At 55.3% G+C, this 14,769-nt stretch overlaps 7 protein-coding genes across 7 annotated transcripts; all 7 read right to left on the reverse strand.

Moving 5' to 3' along the window:
• Window position 1: 1 nt before the first annotated feature.
• PHYSODRAFT_353901 (hypothetical protein) lies at window positions 2-1,333 on the reverse strand (the record flags this gene model as incomplete). The annotated part of the gene is made up of 2 exons (XM_009520976.1): window positions 1,255-1,333; window positions 2-1,098 (listed from the first exon to the last, which is right to left on the reverse strand). Coding segments are annotated over exons 1-2 (1,098 nt in total), but the record flags the coding sequence as incomplete, so codon positions are not given.
• A 3,389-nt stretch (window positions 1,334-4,722) lies between these two features.
• On the reverse strand, window positions 4,723-5,276 carry PHYSODRAFT_556628 (hypothetical protein; the record flags this gene model as incomplete). The annotated part of the gene is made up of 1 exon (XM_009520977.1): window positions 4,723-5,276. The coding sequence occupies one exon, from the start codon at window positions 5,274-5,276 to the stop codon at window positions 4,974-4,976; it is 303 nt and encodes a 100-aa protein (XP_009519272.1). The 3' UTR covers window positions 4,723-4,973.
• Window positions 5,277-5,721: 445 nt separating this feature from the next.
• PHYSODRAFT_311156 (hypothetical protein) lies at window positions 5,722-6,321 on the reverse strand (the record flags this gene model as incomplete). Its single annotated transcript, XM_009520978.1, has 3 exons — window positions 5,722-5,856; window positions 5,989-6,141; window positions 6,220-6,321. The coding sequence occupies 3 exons, from the start codon at window positions 6,319-6,321 to the stop codon at window positions 5,722-5,724; spliced, it is 390 nt and encodes a 129-aa protein (XP_009519273.1).
• Window positions 6,322-8,031: 1,710 nt separating this feature from the next.
• On the reverse strand, window positions 8,032-8,781 carry PHYSODRAFT_486560 (hypothetical protein; the record flags this gene model as incomplete). Its single annotated transcript, XM_009520979.1, has 3 exons — window positions 8,032-8,099; window positions 8,220-8,403; window positions 8,467-8,781. 3 exons carry the CDS (start codon window positions 8,779-8,781, stop codon window positions 8,032-8,034), a joined length of 567 nt encoding a protein of 188 aa, XP_009519274.1.
• Window positions 8,782-8,955: 174 nt separating this feature from the next.
• PHYSODRAFT_478211 (hypothetical protein) lies at window positions 8,956-10,032 on the reverse strand (the record flags this gene model as incomplete). The annotated part of the gene is made up of 2 exons (XM_009520980.1): window positions 8,956-9,162; window positions 9,655-10,032. Coding segments are annotated over 2 exons (585 nt in total), but the record flags the coding sequence as incomplete, so codon positions are not given.
• Window positions 10,033-11,269: 1,237 nt separating this feature from the next.
• PHYSODRAFT_296217 (hypothetical protein) lies at window positions 11,270-12,241 on the reverse strand (the record flags this gene model as incomplete). Its single annotated transcript, XM_009520981.1, has 1 exon — window positions 11,270-12,241. The coding sequence occupies one exon, from the start codon at window positions 12,239-12,241 to the stop codon at window positions 11,270-11,272; it is 972 nt and encodes a 323-aa protein (XP_009519276.1).
• A 430-nt stretch (window positions 12,242-12,671) lies between these two features.
• On the reverse strand, window positions 12,672-13,316 carry PHYSODRAFT_325148 (hypothetical protein; the record flags this gene model as incomplete). The annotated part of the gene is made up of 1 exon (XM_009520982.1): window positions 12,672-13,316. The coding sequence occupies one exon, from the start codon at window positions 13,314-13,316 to the stop codon at window positions 12,672-12,674; it is 645 nt and encodes a 214-aa protein (XP_009519277.1).
• Window positions 13,317-14,769: the final 1,453 nt, after the last annotated feature.

A 14,769-nucleotide genomic window follows, 5' to 3' on the forward strand; every position in this document is an offset into this window, starting at 1 on the left:
CACACGGTAGCGCTGAGCCGTCACGGGGGACGGCAGGTGCACCACAATCATCTCAAGGACGGCGTCGGCGGCCGGCAGCCAGCGCTGCATGACGCGCTTCAGCAGGGGCTTGCCCGACAGGTCCTTCTCGTCCGACTTGAGCTCCACGCCCACGGCCTTCATCATCTTCTCGAACTTGGCCTTCTTGTCGTTCATGATGGCGTCGAACATCTTGATGATGGGGTCCATGATGAACTGGCAGAAAGCACGCTTGAGCGAGCCCTCGGCGTTGTTCTTGCTCGTCCACTTCTTGTTGGCGGCGTCGAAGTACCAGTCGCCCCACAGCTTCTGCATCATCTTATCCTCAGCAATACCGAACTTCTTGGAGTAGAGGCGAGCGAACTTCTTCAGGGTGAAACCCCACTGGTGGAGACCCGAACCGAAGGCAACCGTGCCCTTCTCGGGGTACACCTGGACATCGCCCAGCTTCTCGTCGAAGTAAGTGGCGATGACGACGTTCACCGTCTCGATAGCGCGAGTGAACGACTGGTAGCAGTCCTCGGGCTCAAGGTGCAGCTCGAGCAGAGCGCGGTCCACCTTGTTCACCATGAGCACGGGCTTGACGCGCTCACCGATCGACTGGCGCAGCACCGTCTCGGTCTGCACGCAGACACCCTCAATGCAGTCCACCACGACCAGAGCACCGTCCGTCACACGCAGAGCGGCCGTCACCTCCGACGAGAAGTCAACGTGACCAGGCGAGTCGATCAGGTTGATCAGGTACGAGTTCTTGGAGATGGTCACCTCCTGCGAGGCGGCGGCGTCGGCCGACTCGTTGGCGATGGCGGCGGCCGTGGCCTGCTCACCGACGTCCATGTCGTACTCGAAGAACATCGAGATACCCGTCGACTTGATGGTAATGCAACGCTCCTGCTCGTCCGCGCGCGTGTCCGTGAAACGGGCCTCACCGGCGTGCTTGGCCGAGATAATACCGGCCTTGGACACGAGCGAGTCCGTCAGCGTCGACTTGCCGTGGTCGACGTGGGCAATCACGGACATGTTACGAATGTTCTTCGTGTAGTCCATGATCTCACGCATCTGCTCGACCGTGAAGTTCACCTGAGCGTGTCACAAGGTAGAAAGAGAGAGGGGGACAAGAAGATACAGCGCATTAGTTTCTTCTGTCTGTCTATCTGTGTGGGTATCTTGCGCCCGCGCCTCGGCGGAGGTCTGCGAGGCTGTCTGTTTAGTTCATGCACGTGCAGCGGCCCGTACCATGGTTGCTGCTGGGGTGGGGGGGGTAGCGGCGGGGTGGTGGTGTAGGGTGCTTGGGCTTCTCCCTTTCGGACTAGCTGGATCCAAAAGAGGAAATGGCTTGAGCTCGGCAGCCAACCGAGCGCGAGGAAACGCGCGGCCGGGGGAGGTCCTGCAGAGAAAAGAGCCCACAAACGGGTGGAGCAGAGCGCCCGCAAAGCTATGGCCCTTCGTATGCTATACAATCTTGCCGTCAAACCGAGGTGCTTTACACGCCGAGGTTTTTCCCGGTGGAAGGTCTCAAGACCCAAAAATATGGGACTTCTCGCTGCTTTCCTACCTGCTGCTGCTGTTCCTGCCACGCGCTGACCAAGCGCAACAGCAGATGCTGTTCCGGTAGTGATTCGCACTAGCCGAGCGCCGCCGCTACGCGGCGGTGAATTTTTTGTTAGTTGGCGCTTCGCTCGCAATGCTCGCTGCGCTATTGGAGCAGACTGCCTACGCTTCGCTACGGCAGTGGCGGACCCGTTCCGCTCGCCTCGTCGGCTCGCTGCACTACTCTCAATGTTAGATTAGTACTACAGAGGCCGGGGCGGGTCCTGCGGCCCCGCAATATCGTATGGTGGGGTCGCCTTCGGCGACGGAGCCGCCTTCGCTGCGCTCGGCAGCTACTCGTACTTAGTGTAATTCGTACTTAGTGAATAAGCGTGACGATTTTGTGACGGACGGACAGCGCGTCTTTCTGATTGATTCTCAGGATGGTTTTTGTTGGCTAGCAGGTGTTTTTTAGAGGAAAGATTCGGGTGCTACACCGGCATGCCTGCAAAATACATCGAGGGCTGAAATCCGCGGAAATGCATGCATACCACCATACAACATGGCAAAGCATGGGACTCGTGTGTTGCATGTGTGCAGCTAGGCAGCTTTGTTGAGCAATGGTGTGGCGCCGGCAGCGCGGATTCGGTAGACTACATGTAAGCGATTTGAACAATATTATTGTGATAATACACTACTGCAGCACTCAGCCCATGATTAATAGTAAAATACCAGTGCTATTATTGCGAAAGTCAGCATTTCTGATGCTCAAGAATAGGGCCTTCACCTCCCTGGTCTCCACTCCCCCATCTTTCAATCGATTTCGCTCATTTCTTGACTCTCCGCCCCCGAAACATAAAGTAACCGATCACGCCAGGGACGTATCGTAGCTGCGCCTGGTACATCGCTTGTGCAGCAACAAGCTCTGCACCGACATCGATCTCTCGAAAAAATATGCAGCACTATCATCGGAGGATTAGAAAACACATCATTAATAGGAGAGGGTTGGCGAGTCCAATTAACCGTATTGCATTTTGCTTTATCCCTGGTGGTGAGCCCATGCTCTCCACGACCTTGTTTCAAAGGAGGCTAATCACCAGGGTATTATTCAGAGTAGAATTCGACTTTAAATTTGTTGCGGTTTAGGAGGCTATATCTCGGAGTCGCGCTCAGCTGCAGCCCCGCCTATCGATGATGTACCCGTGCGAGCACGCTACTCAAAGTAGGATCACTATGACCATTGAAGGCGATTCCCTACCGGAACATGCGTATTTACGCTCTCAGTAAACGTAAAAACCATATATGTGCCCCACTAATGCAGACACACTCAAGCTGGGATGAGCAAAACAGCGAGTAGAACAAACCCAGCGGACTCAGGTGGGTAGCAGCTATCACATTATTTAGAGTCTATGCACCTGTAGCAACGGTTGGATAGTTAGTATTTACGTATTCTATAGCGACTGACCCGATTTCTGATAGATATTAGTAGTAAAGACAGCGATACATTATCAGTCGGTGCTTCAGGCTTCTCTCGCAAACGAATTGCCGTTGAATTGGAGGAGGGGGTCATACCAAGCATCGTAAATTTAACGATTTCTGCGTCGGGGTTCCTGTGTCTAATGGTACGGGTTGGCAATGGAGCTACTGCAATGTATGTTTACGGATAAAGGGGCTTTCTGAGCCCTGGGAGCCACCAACAGTTTCGAAAATTACAAGAAGGTGGACTGCCAAAGATCTCGCTCGGGGTGGTTTACAATCCTCAGCACGGCATATTGTCGTGCTGTACGAGTATGTGATCCACGTTGTCTGCTTTGGGTAAAGTTCAGGACAAAAAATGATGTTTTGTTCATTGAAAATTCATTTCGACAAATTTTGTCATACCACTATAAAAACTACATCAAATCGCAAGATTTTCCGCTTTGCAAATGGGCACTTCTTTTAGGAAAACAAATGGGCACTTCAACCCGAATTAGACCGAATCGTCGGGGAAGGTTGCCGTTGGGTGAAAGCAGATGGCGAATCTTTTGCGACGCGGAGATCGGCAGGGCTAATGCTGGGAAGGATGCCTGCGGTGCGAGGTTGTAAATGTAGCGGCAATGACAATACACTCTGGAAGGCTTATCCGCTCGACACCTGAATTATAGACGCTGTAGGTAAGCTGCCGCCACGGTGCCCGCTCCCGCCGCGCGATCTTTGTGCTTTCTGATTGCGTAGGGAAGGAGGGAAACGTGAACGAGGCGCGAGATCCTCTTCAACGCTGAGTGAATTCTCCGCGAGAAGTTCTCGGAGAACCGCCGTGCCGTCATCGATCTCCGGTCTGAACTACCGTACGTACAGAGACTGTGTGTGGCTGCCGCCACCTCCTGCTCGTGATCGTTCATTGCGAAAGGAAAGAGGACATCAGCGAGTGACTGAGCGAGGCGCGAGATCTTCTTCAACGCTGAGTGAATTCTCCGCGAGAATTGTCGTGCTGACATTAGCCAGAACGATGGCAATGGTTTCTCGACAAAATCGCGCGCTCTTACGCTACTCACTCGAAGCACTGTCAAGATGTCTTTGTCAAATCTCGATCTTCTACCATGACTCGCTCATGTTCTCCTCCTCACTGGCTCATTCTGCTGCTGCCTCGGGCTTCACGGGGGAAATCCCGCGGAAGGAATCCTGGCTCCGTTGAGCAAGTTCGGGTTAGTTGCATGCGCGCATCGGTGAGAATTGTTCAGATATTAGTGCCAGGGGCCGAATTGTTAAGTTACCCAGGGTGGCATCTGAACAAAAGCACGTCGAAGGGCAACTCAGTAGCTAATGCCGCCGCTTCAGCTGCGCCGCATGGATTGACGGCCCTTGTGTGCGCGTGCATGACTCAGCAGCACTGAAATTTCATCTGCAACGATCGCAGCAGTTCTGCATGAAACTTTATCGAGCTCTCGGCTAGCAGAGCAGCCGAGAGCAAGGAGACCTGCCACTGCGTCCGAAAGTGGACATACTACTAGTATTGTCAACTGATCGCACCGCGAATCGCAGCGGGGGCATTCAAATTTCATCAGCGTCCTCCCGAAGTGTACGTGCAGCGGAACAGTGTTTAGCGCGAACTGACACATCCACAGCGATGGCCGGGCGTAGCGGGGGGTAACAACCGCCTGGGCACCAGAAAACACAACAAGAAAAAGTGTGCATAGGATAATTGCGAACTCGTGCTTTTTGCACGCGCAGTTCATTTATTGGTCTTTGGCGTCTAGTGCTCGCTCTGGCTCAGGCGGACAGGTCCCCAGCGACCCCGAAGAAGACAACTTGTCCTCCGCCCTTTCTGTCTGCTCCGCTGAGGCATAACTCGTCTTCGCAGACAAAGAGGAGGGCTTCAGCTTCCCTCATCGTCGTCAGAGCCTCCGGCTGGTCTCAAGCTCGCATGTCCTTCACGCTGAGCGAGTCTACATGAAGGCGCTCTGCTGGCACTGCTTGAACTGGTCGAGGTAGAACTGGCAGGCGCTGATGTCGTTGCTGTTGGTGTTGAGGCACTCCAGGAAGGCCTTCTGGTCCGCGCCGCACTGGTTCTGCTGGGGCGGCTGCGCGGCCTGGTAGTCCTGCGGGGCCGGGGCGGCGGCCTCCTGCTGCTGCGGGGCGTCCGAGCCCGAGAACGAGTTGGCCACGGCGCCCACGGCGCGGTGCGCGATGGCGCTGCCCGTGCCGAAGGCCATGCCCTGGGCGACCGTGCCCATGAGGCCGCTCATCATGCCGCCGCCGCTGCTGCTCTGGTGCGCCGGAGGGGGGGCGGCCTGGGTCTGGGCGGGGGCGGGCGCGGGACGACGCGGCTGAGCCGGCGGAGGGGCGCGGCGGGGGGCCGGGCGGGCGGCAGGACGCGAGGAACGAGAGCGGCCCATGCTTCTTGTGTCTGTGCGGTGGTCTTGAGTCTTGCTTCGTCGGTTAGATTCTGACGATCTGCCTGCGTGGGGCTCCGTCGTGTGCCACACTGCCCGTACACAAAGAATGATCGAGAATGACGGGGATCCGTTATCTTATCTTGAAGTTTGTATGCGAATGGATACTTTGGCCAAACGGGCCAGGTCACCAAGAGCTCTCAATGCCCCCAGCATGTCCCCGGTATGCAAGCTTAGCACAAGACAGCCGCTTGAGGCTGAAGCGGAATGGTTGCAGGAGACCATCACTCTTGCTGTTAGTTCACTTAGATAGTGATCCGCTGTTGTTGCGCTCCATCTGCTCGACGCGAGCCGTCAAATGCTGCAGCTTCTTGTCCACGTCGTCGAAGCGGGCGTTCAGCTGCGTCTGCATGGCCGTCATTTTCACAAGGATGAGCTCCATCAGATCCTTGCTGTCGCTGCCGCCGTCGACAGAGCTCTTCGCCGTCTTATCAGCAGCAATTGCTGGCGATTCCTGCGCGCTGCCGGGTGGTGTGGTGCTGGGTTTGGGTCGCGCTCGGCGGGGAACCTTGAATCTGGACAGGTAAACTGGTTGCGGCTCGTGGCTCGCAGCGGCGTGGAAGAAGGTCGCGCGCTTGCGCTTCTCCGTGGAGGCGACGTCTACAAACGGAGACCGCTGGGCGAGGTAGATTCCGCGGCAGACGTGCGTTGGCGGCAGCTCCTGAACGCAAACAACAGGAAATTGCAGTTAGTGAACGGCTTGTTAACTCGAAGTGGGCATGGTTAAGCGGTGACTCACCAGTTCACCCGAGAGGGAAGCCGTCCATTCCATGCGATCGGATACGTCCAAGTGTGCAACAACAAGGCGCGGTGACAAGCAGCTTCCAACAAGGACCCGCATCTCCTGCTCATCGATGAAACGCATCTTGGCCAGTTAGCATTCACCGCTTGAGAACGGACTAAATAGAGACGAACCTGGACTACAAGGAGATCGGGAGAAGTCAAGTGGGGCAGATCCAGGATCGAGGTGATGCCCCACTGTCCCGCTTTGTACTCCACGATGAGCAAGTGCGAGCGCGGTTTCTCATCGTCCGGAGTAACGCGAGTGTATGCAGTCTAAGCAATTTCATGCACGTGTTATTAGCCACGCACACCACACATAAACCCCATGATGCTTCTAGTTAGCTCTAAGTAAGAACTTTTTGATACGTACCTCGACGCGGTTCAGTATTTGTAGCGAACTCTGTTTAGAATTGGCCGCAACTCGAACTGACGTCAAATCGATGACATCGTTGGACGGAGTTGGTGCTTGTACTTGTTCACGTATTCCCGAGCAAGGTCGGCTTTCAGGACGTAGAAGCAAACTTGACCCAATGGAAATACTGTCTCCAAGACCAGAGTTCATCTTCGAGCTAACTGGATCCGAGCGAGAAAGATCTTCGAGTATCAACTTTGTGTCAGTCGTGAGAATACAGACTGTTGCGGATACGCGCACAACAGCGGCGATGGGACCGACACTGGCATTCCCGACGTCCAACCGAAATCCGTTGGCGTCTTTGATGCAGCTACCAGCATCTATCTGATCGTGCCTCGGAATGTCCGAGACTAAGGATTCCATATCTGCCCAACTGAAGCAGTGAAGAACATGACTTTGGGCGCTGAACAAACATTAACCACGAGTCAGAAGTGCTATCGGATCCTTCCGCTAAACATTTTGACGTACAGTGATACATGCAAGCCACAAGGACTCCATGAGCATGCTCCCCAAGCATGGCGGGTACAGTTGTCACTGTAAATTGTTCGCCATGATAAAGCTGGACGCGATGCGTTGATCAACAGAAGCTCCGTCTTCGAGTAAATCTACACATAGTTGTTAGCACACCCACTGGATCACTCGAGAGCACAAACCAAAAATATGCTAGGACTGGTACGTACAAGTAGCACTTCGTTGCACGGATTCCACGCCAGTCCTTGCGAGTGGCTGACGTCTGCAGAGCCTTTCAAGATTGCCGAGATGCCATTTGTAACAGTGACCTCCCAAATCTCCACTCGTGTTGTCGATGCAATTGCTAGCAAGCTCTTCTCCGTCGATCCACTAGACCACGCAACCAGCCGATAACGCGACGCCATCGTCTCCTACAAGAAGTACCAGGGTTCAAACACCAAAATCCCTTCTTGGGCATCGTTTCCCACTCACTTACACTGCCCGGGTTCTCTTCGTGCAGAACTAACGAATCAGTGGGTTGGTCCGAAATACCACGTGCAAGCCCCGCACTGCTATCAGTGTCGGCATATCTTGTGATGGCGACAGTTGAGCCAAGCGTCATCGCCGACACCTGCAACTTGGAGTTGTACCCTACAGGAGAAGCTCGTACACTTAGCACACTCGCGCATAGAGAGGAGTATAGAGCTCCCTACCATTCCGCAGCAGGTTGCTCTTGACGCCCGTGGTCAGTAGCGCTTCGCTCCACTCCGCCGGCCCGTTGATCAGCATCCTGGAGCGTTGCTTCCAGTGATAAATCTGAAGTTTTGATTCGTAGAAATTGTCGACATGAGGTTGGATGAAGACTTCGTGATGCAATGCAATGATTTACGTGTTCGCGTTGCCAAATTACACCTGCGCTAGTCTCAGTTTAGCTAGTCGGCGGCATAGTGTGGTGTCCGCATACGTCGAGTCTCCTTTGGCTGGCAGTGAGTCAGCAATGGTAGTCATGAGGGCCTTCCATTTACGTCAGTCTTGGGCAAGCAGTCGAAGTCTCTCCAAGTCTGAGCTGGTGCGGAGGCGGTAGCCACACCCACTAGCATCAAGGTCCTGGTCGAGGACAAGAGGCAGTGTGGTGCGGGGCCTACCTCTCCACTTGCTGCTGTCGGAGGAAGAGAAATACGCCTTCATCTGGATAAACGCCGGGATATCTTGTAGTCGCCGTAGAATGTGCCCGAGAAGCCCCCACCTCGCAGATGTGATCCGGTGACGGAGCGGCCGCTCGTTGCACGTTGCGTAGAGATCAGCGTTGGAGATGTGGTACGAGTAACGCACATTGAGGACAGACCGTAGCTGGTGACGGTGAAAGCTTTCGAGTCGGTGAAGCTCCGTTGGTGTAAGCGCCCAGGTCCCGCAGTTGTAGAGGCGAATTCGTGTCGTATCTGTGATACGGTGCGATCTCAGCCAGACCGTCCAGAGCCGCCGAAGAGCAGCCGCAGCGTGTATTTTCCGACGCGATACGTCATCGGCATCTCCGAGCAACGAGCCAAGCTTCCGCGTAGACCTCCATGCTTCTTCCTCTGCACGAGCGTGGGGGTCGGCACTGGCAGGTGTCAGGCAGCGGCGGAGAATTGTGTGCTCCGTCTTTGCCGCGTTCATTTGAAGCGACCAGCGCGCGAATACTTCCGGGGCATGGGTCTGGATGAGCTCGACGAGGGCGGGGTCCCGACAGATAAAGTCGGCATCGTCCGCATACACGATCATTTGCTGGAGCAGGTCCCGCGGCATTGCAGGGTGACTAGCTAGATCTAATACTGGTGAGAATGAGTCGCCCTGTGGCGTACCTGTGTTGCTGCCGAATGGTTGCAGGATCTGGTGGCCGATGCGGAGTGAAAGCGTTGTGTCTGATAGTAAGAGTCGAATCAGCCGGATTTTGTCGTCGTGTAGAAACTGCTGTAGAACTTTGAGGAGTTTGGTACGGTCGATCGTGTCGAACGCGCGCGAGAAGTCGATACCCAGTACATGAACGATTTCACGATACTGTTGTCCCCGTGCGCACAGCCACTTGTGGGCCCACACCGCGTCAGCCGTACTGCGGCTCTTGCGGAAGCCACTTAGGTGGCCTGAGAGAAACTTGTCGACCGCGGGTGTGATGCGGCGGAGAACGATGAGTGACACCGCTTTGCCAATAGTGTTCAGGAGAACTATCGGGCGTAGGCTTGAGCACTGCCCTCGTGGCTTGTTCGGCTTCTGGAGACACAACAGGATAACTTGGCCCAGTGGGATGGGTTCACCGCGTTCGAAAATGCGGTTTAGTAGATGTGCGAGTCGTGGAGCAACGTCAGCAGCGGCATACTTGAGTAGTTCACCAGGAATAGCATCGGGGCCAGCAGCACGACCGTTGTTCAGTCGAAGCAGGGCACCACGGACTTCGTCCGGCGTGATTGGGCAGTCGAGGGGTTGAGCTGTTGGGTCTGGCGATACTTGAGCTTGATCTGGATTTAGAAACTGTTCTTGGAAGTGATCTCGGACAATTTTGTTAGCTGTGTTTCTGTGAAGTATATACTTACCTGATGAGTCTTGAATTAGAAGCTGCTGCGTCGGTTTGCGGGCGAGATCGCGGTCGGCAACGAACATTTTGTGAGAGTCGCTTGAAGCATCGATGGGTGAAACCTTTTCGTCGAGGGCCATGTTAGCGAGGTCACAGCAGCGAGTGCGGATCTGGTGTAGGATCTTGTTTCGCTGAGAGCGCACCAGCGCTGTGTTGGCCGATGTGTCGTTGTAAATGCGGAGCCGGAGCTGGCGTTGTTGCTCGGACAGCGCGGCGAGCAGCGGATCGTCGTAGCTGCGGCAGCATCGTTGATCCGGCGAAGAAAACCCGATGGTCTGCGATGCTGCTTCGTGTAGCATCGCAAAAGTGTCCTCCCATTGCAGGTTGATAGTGGATCCATCGTCAGCGTCTGCGGGGGGTAGGATCCGTTTAACGGTTGATGCGTAAGCGGTTCTGGAGTCGTCGTTGTGAACTAACTCGCTGCGTGCGAGGTGAACAGTTGTGCCGCTTGTGCGACGCGACGGAAACCGGAGGCGGCGGATGTGCTTGGGCTCAAAGTCCGCGGTGACGATCTTGTGGTCGGACGGGGTGATGGCCCCACCCCAGGACTGGGCATCTAGACAGACCCGTCTACAACTCTGAGGGCAGAGTACGTAGTCGATTTGATTGTAGACACAGTGTGTCCGCTTGCGCTGGCTCCAGGTGGTCTTGTTTTTTCGCTCGCTTGGAAAAGGCTGTATTGGTAGCAAAGAGTTGATAAGTATCACAAAAGGCAGCCATGAGGTGGCCGTTCCGGTTACGCGTGCCTCGTGCATGAGGCCCGAGAAACGTTTCTCCGGTTGTTTTCTGCCCGAGTTTTGCGTTAAAGTCTCCGGTAATCATGGTGATATCTCTGCGGGGGAATTGGTCCATGGCTGCTCGAAGGTCTGCGTAGAAAGTATCTACTTCAGTTAGTGGGCGCCCGCTGTGTGGAGCGTAGGCCGTGACGATGTTGATGGGTCCTGTGTTAGGTAGCCGCATCTGCAAGGTGCCGATACGGTCGCTGTGAGCCCAGCACCGACGGAGGTAAGGAGTAACGCGAGGAGAGATGGCAAATCCAACTCCGTAGCGCTCTTCTTGTGCCGGCAACGTTAGTAGTAAGTAGTCTCCGACCTCAAAGCGCCCCAGCTCATACAGCTTGGTCTCTTGGAGGCCAAGGATATCGATCTGGTAGCGGCACAGGTCTTGGGGAAGCGTTTCAAACTGCTTGTATAGCGAACCTAGGGACTGCACATTGAACGAGCCTATTCTAAGGCGGTTAGTGCGGTCAGTGCGGTTAGAACGATACGGAAGGGGGGTTGTGACGGGTAGTACTGCTGGTGAAGGTGGCTGCCAAAGGGAGAGACTCGCAAGGGACTTGCAGACGCCCGAGAGCGCCTGCCGGAAGCCCGTGAGCGGCATTCGCCGCCGTCCACGCGTTCCGGGGGAGAGCGTCACCCCAACCCCAACCAAAAAACTTCGCGATGAAGTTCACGATCAAAACTACTTCAAACCATCATAATGTATTACGGAGCACGATAAATATTTTACTTTTCTCGGGATCTTTGGGTTGGCACCTTACAGTGCAGTCATTGCACCTGTCGTCGCGACGGGGGTGCCCGACTCGAGTTCTGCGAAGCCTGCCGAGCTCGCCCCGGGAGTTGCCGGGATTGCCAAGTCGGCCTTATCTTCAATCTGGGTGTCCGTTCTTTCGGACTCCCATTCCCCACATACGCGCGTCGTCAGCTTCGCAGACAACGCTGCCACCACAGGCAACCCAATGGCTCCGGCCAGCCAGATTGAGAGGGACGACAGGATGTACACGACGCGGTTGTCGTGAAACGTGGCTTGGCTTCCGACAAAGGGCGCGTCACCTCTGCTGACAACCACCAGCACAGGCAGAACCACCGTGCACACAAGTACAGCAGCACTCAGCACCCCCATAGCAACGTTGACAGCAGCGAAGTAGAGAGCAGCGACCCACACGCGACGTGTCATGAGAACATGGGGCAGGAGAATGCTGATGTCGGTTGCTTTCGAGACCACGAATCGCTCCATGCACTCCTCGGGCACGAGTTCTTGATGCTCTTGCGTGGAATCGGTACGCTTGATAAGGTTTGCAACGTGGACGTCAGCCTTCACTAGGAACTTCACAGCTACCGTCGACAAATAGAAGAGCATAACGCCGACGGCACCAACCCCGAATAGCATGTAGGGGCCATACGCCAGGTACCAATCCAAGGAAAACGAGGCCACATAGAGCACCATCAGCACTCCGTAACCAAAGAACACCCCGCACTTGTGGGGAATTTGCTGGGCCAGGTGCAGTAGGAACACCACGAATACCACGATCGCCATGGCTGCCATCCAGGCTGGCATGAGTACCATGCTCGCCAGCAGGAGAGCCACGGCAACGCCTCCACCGACGGATACCAGCACGTTCAGCAGGTGGAAGGCGAGCAGAGCACCCACCCGCTTGGACGACTTGACACTGCAGCAGCTCGCTCTTGGCTTGACTGGGGACGGCGCGAGCTTTTGCGACGGATCCATGGGTACGTTGAGTGTGGAGATGCTTAGTTGGTGCTGGAGGTGTTGTTGCTCACTCGGATTTTTCAGGAATGGAGAGGCACTCGCATTGGCAAATGTGCATGTAGCTATCAAAGTGGGTTCATAGGATCGAAGCAGCTTGCGACTTCAAGGTGTTTCACTTGTACCCATGAAGGCGCCTCTGGATTTGCAACTTGCCGAGGTGCTGCCAGTGCAAAACGACATGCATTGCCCTGAAATCCACCAAACAACAGGTCAACCTCTTTAAAAGTTTCAACAGCAGACAATTCCATGCGCACCATTCACGACGTACGTGTAAGAAAACTACATAAATTTCACGCATAATAGCAGCTCAGCAACGACGAAACTCATCGCTGCAACACTGTCGAAACTGCAGGGCCTTTATACCTCAAGCCCCGCGTTACCTCGGTCTCTACGAGTCCGTGGTGTAGCTGTACAATCTCGGGTTGATGTACGCGAGCGGATACACCACGGCGGCGGCGATGGCCACCCACGTGGATAACACGACAAAGCCCACGCCGGCCACCACCATGAGCGCGAGGATCATCGGCAGCAGGAACATCGACAACAGCACGGCCCAGCACATGTGCCACTGCTCCGCGGTCGCTGCCTTCAACAGTAGACGCAGTCCCCGCCGCACTTCTGATCGGAAGCAGGTCAGCACTTCCATGCTGCGGAAGGAGCCGGCGGCCTCGTCACGGAACGAGAGCAGGTGATCGCCGCTAGCGACCGACAGCTCCGCCGTGCCAGGCTCGCTCTCCACCTCTGTCCACGACGAATGCACGCGCCCGAGGAAGCTCAGGTCCTTGGGCTTGCCGGCCATGGGCGACGCAGGTCGGATGTCTTCCAGACTGCCTTGCCGCTGGATATCGCTGCGTCGGCGTCCCTGGCACAGGGTCTTGGGGCCCACATCCAGCCGGATCTCTTCGACCGGCACCATAGCGGCGAAGGTCTTGGGGGCGGGGCGATGGAATGCAGCGCCGACGGGGGCGACGGCCACGCGCGCGTCGCCGCGGAATCGGCGCAAGTCGTCGTCAAAGGGTCGGCCCACCTGCATGTTTGGGCTTGGGCGCGAGTCTGGAACTGCGGCGTCTGGTCTTGGCGACCATGATCGCCCCTGGTGGATGGGGACTCGACAGGCGGCTGCCGCCAGGAAGCAGTCGACGGGGCCCGCTATCCGTCGACTGACTGGTATCCAGACCTGATTTGCCGAGGGGACGCAGAAGATTCGGCGAAGCAGACGCACCGAGACGAGTGGCCGCGGGCGCATTATGTTGCTGTTGCCTTCGGTGATCACTTGGCACCGCTGCGCCACGTTGGCACTGCGCTGATCATGATGACAAAGTGGCATGGCGAAGAGGAACGGCAATGGTTGCAGTGCAATGAATGGGTGGTCAACTGGTGTAGTCTCAGCTTTGCTAGTCGGTTGGTGTCCATTTGCTCCTCTGAGCGACTAGAGCAGATGACAACTCGACTCGGCATCGGACGGCATACTGTACATGTTTACCAGGTGATAACTGCTCTTCAAAATGAGTGAACGACGGAAATTTCTCAACTGTAAAATTGCGAATGAATTGGTTGTTGGTGAACTACATGTGGAATCCTACCACTTAGCCAGTACGGCATGATCAACATTGTCGCGGCCATCCACGGCATCAGCGCCCAGACAACCAATTCAAAACATTTGGGGGACTACGCACTTTTCTGTCAGCCACACTGAAAGCTTCGCCACCTTGAACAGTCCAAAAGCCCCGGCCGCCCAAAGACTTGAGATCACTCCAACAAACACGACAGGGCTCTGGTCGAACGTGATCAAATTTCCCAGGAGGGGCACGTTGTCGAAAAACGACGACCGCAGCGCTCAGCAACCCCACGAAGATCTTGACAATGACGAAATATGTTCCATTGGCACAACGGATGTCCGCTAGGATCAAATGCACCGTGCAGAAGCCGCCAGCACAAGAGTACTGTATTGTCGTAAATACGAGGTACTAGGCTCCGATTCGGGCGGCTCGAAGCTGTCAGCAAGAAACTTTTCTGCTTGTGTACTACACCAGAAAAGGATTTCAATCCCGACAAAACAGAGGAGCGCCCACATAGCGTACAACAAGGCAGCACCCGTGAACACGGCTATCGACATCGGCACCAGTACATCGTCATACTTGTATGGATGCATGATCGAGAACGCCAACACCAGATGAAAGGAACGAAAAATACCCTAACTGGAGTGGCAAGCCAGGCAAGCACCTCGCAGATTGGTGCCAGCACCGAACACAGAAGCATCAACGCAGCGCCAATAAACCCATCACCAGTAATGACGACATTCAGCACGTGGAAACCGAGCACGACCACTCGTTTGAGCAGCTCTTTCGCAAACCAGTAGCTCCACTGCAGCACACTCTCTTCAGAACACTCTTCAGCTTGTACCCGACATCACTCCATTCAAATTTCGGTTGCTTCAATTCCTGCAACGACGAATCCTTGCCGCTTACCGGGAGAAGAAGATATCT

The sequence above is a fragment of the Phytophthora sojae genome, assembly GCF_000149755.1.
Source record: "Phytophthora sojae unplaced genomic scaffold PHYSOscaffold_2, whole genome shotgun sequence".
NCBI classification, from domain to species: domain Eukaryota; phylum Oomycota; class Peronosporomycetes; order Peronosporales; family Peronosporaceae; genus Phytophthora; species Phytophthora sojae.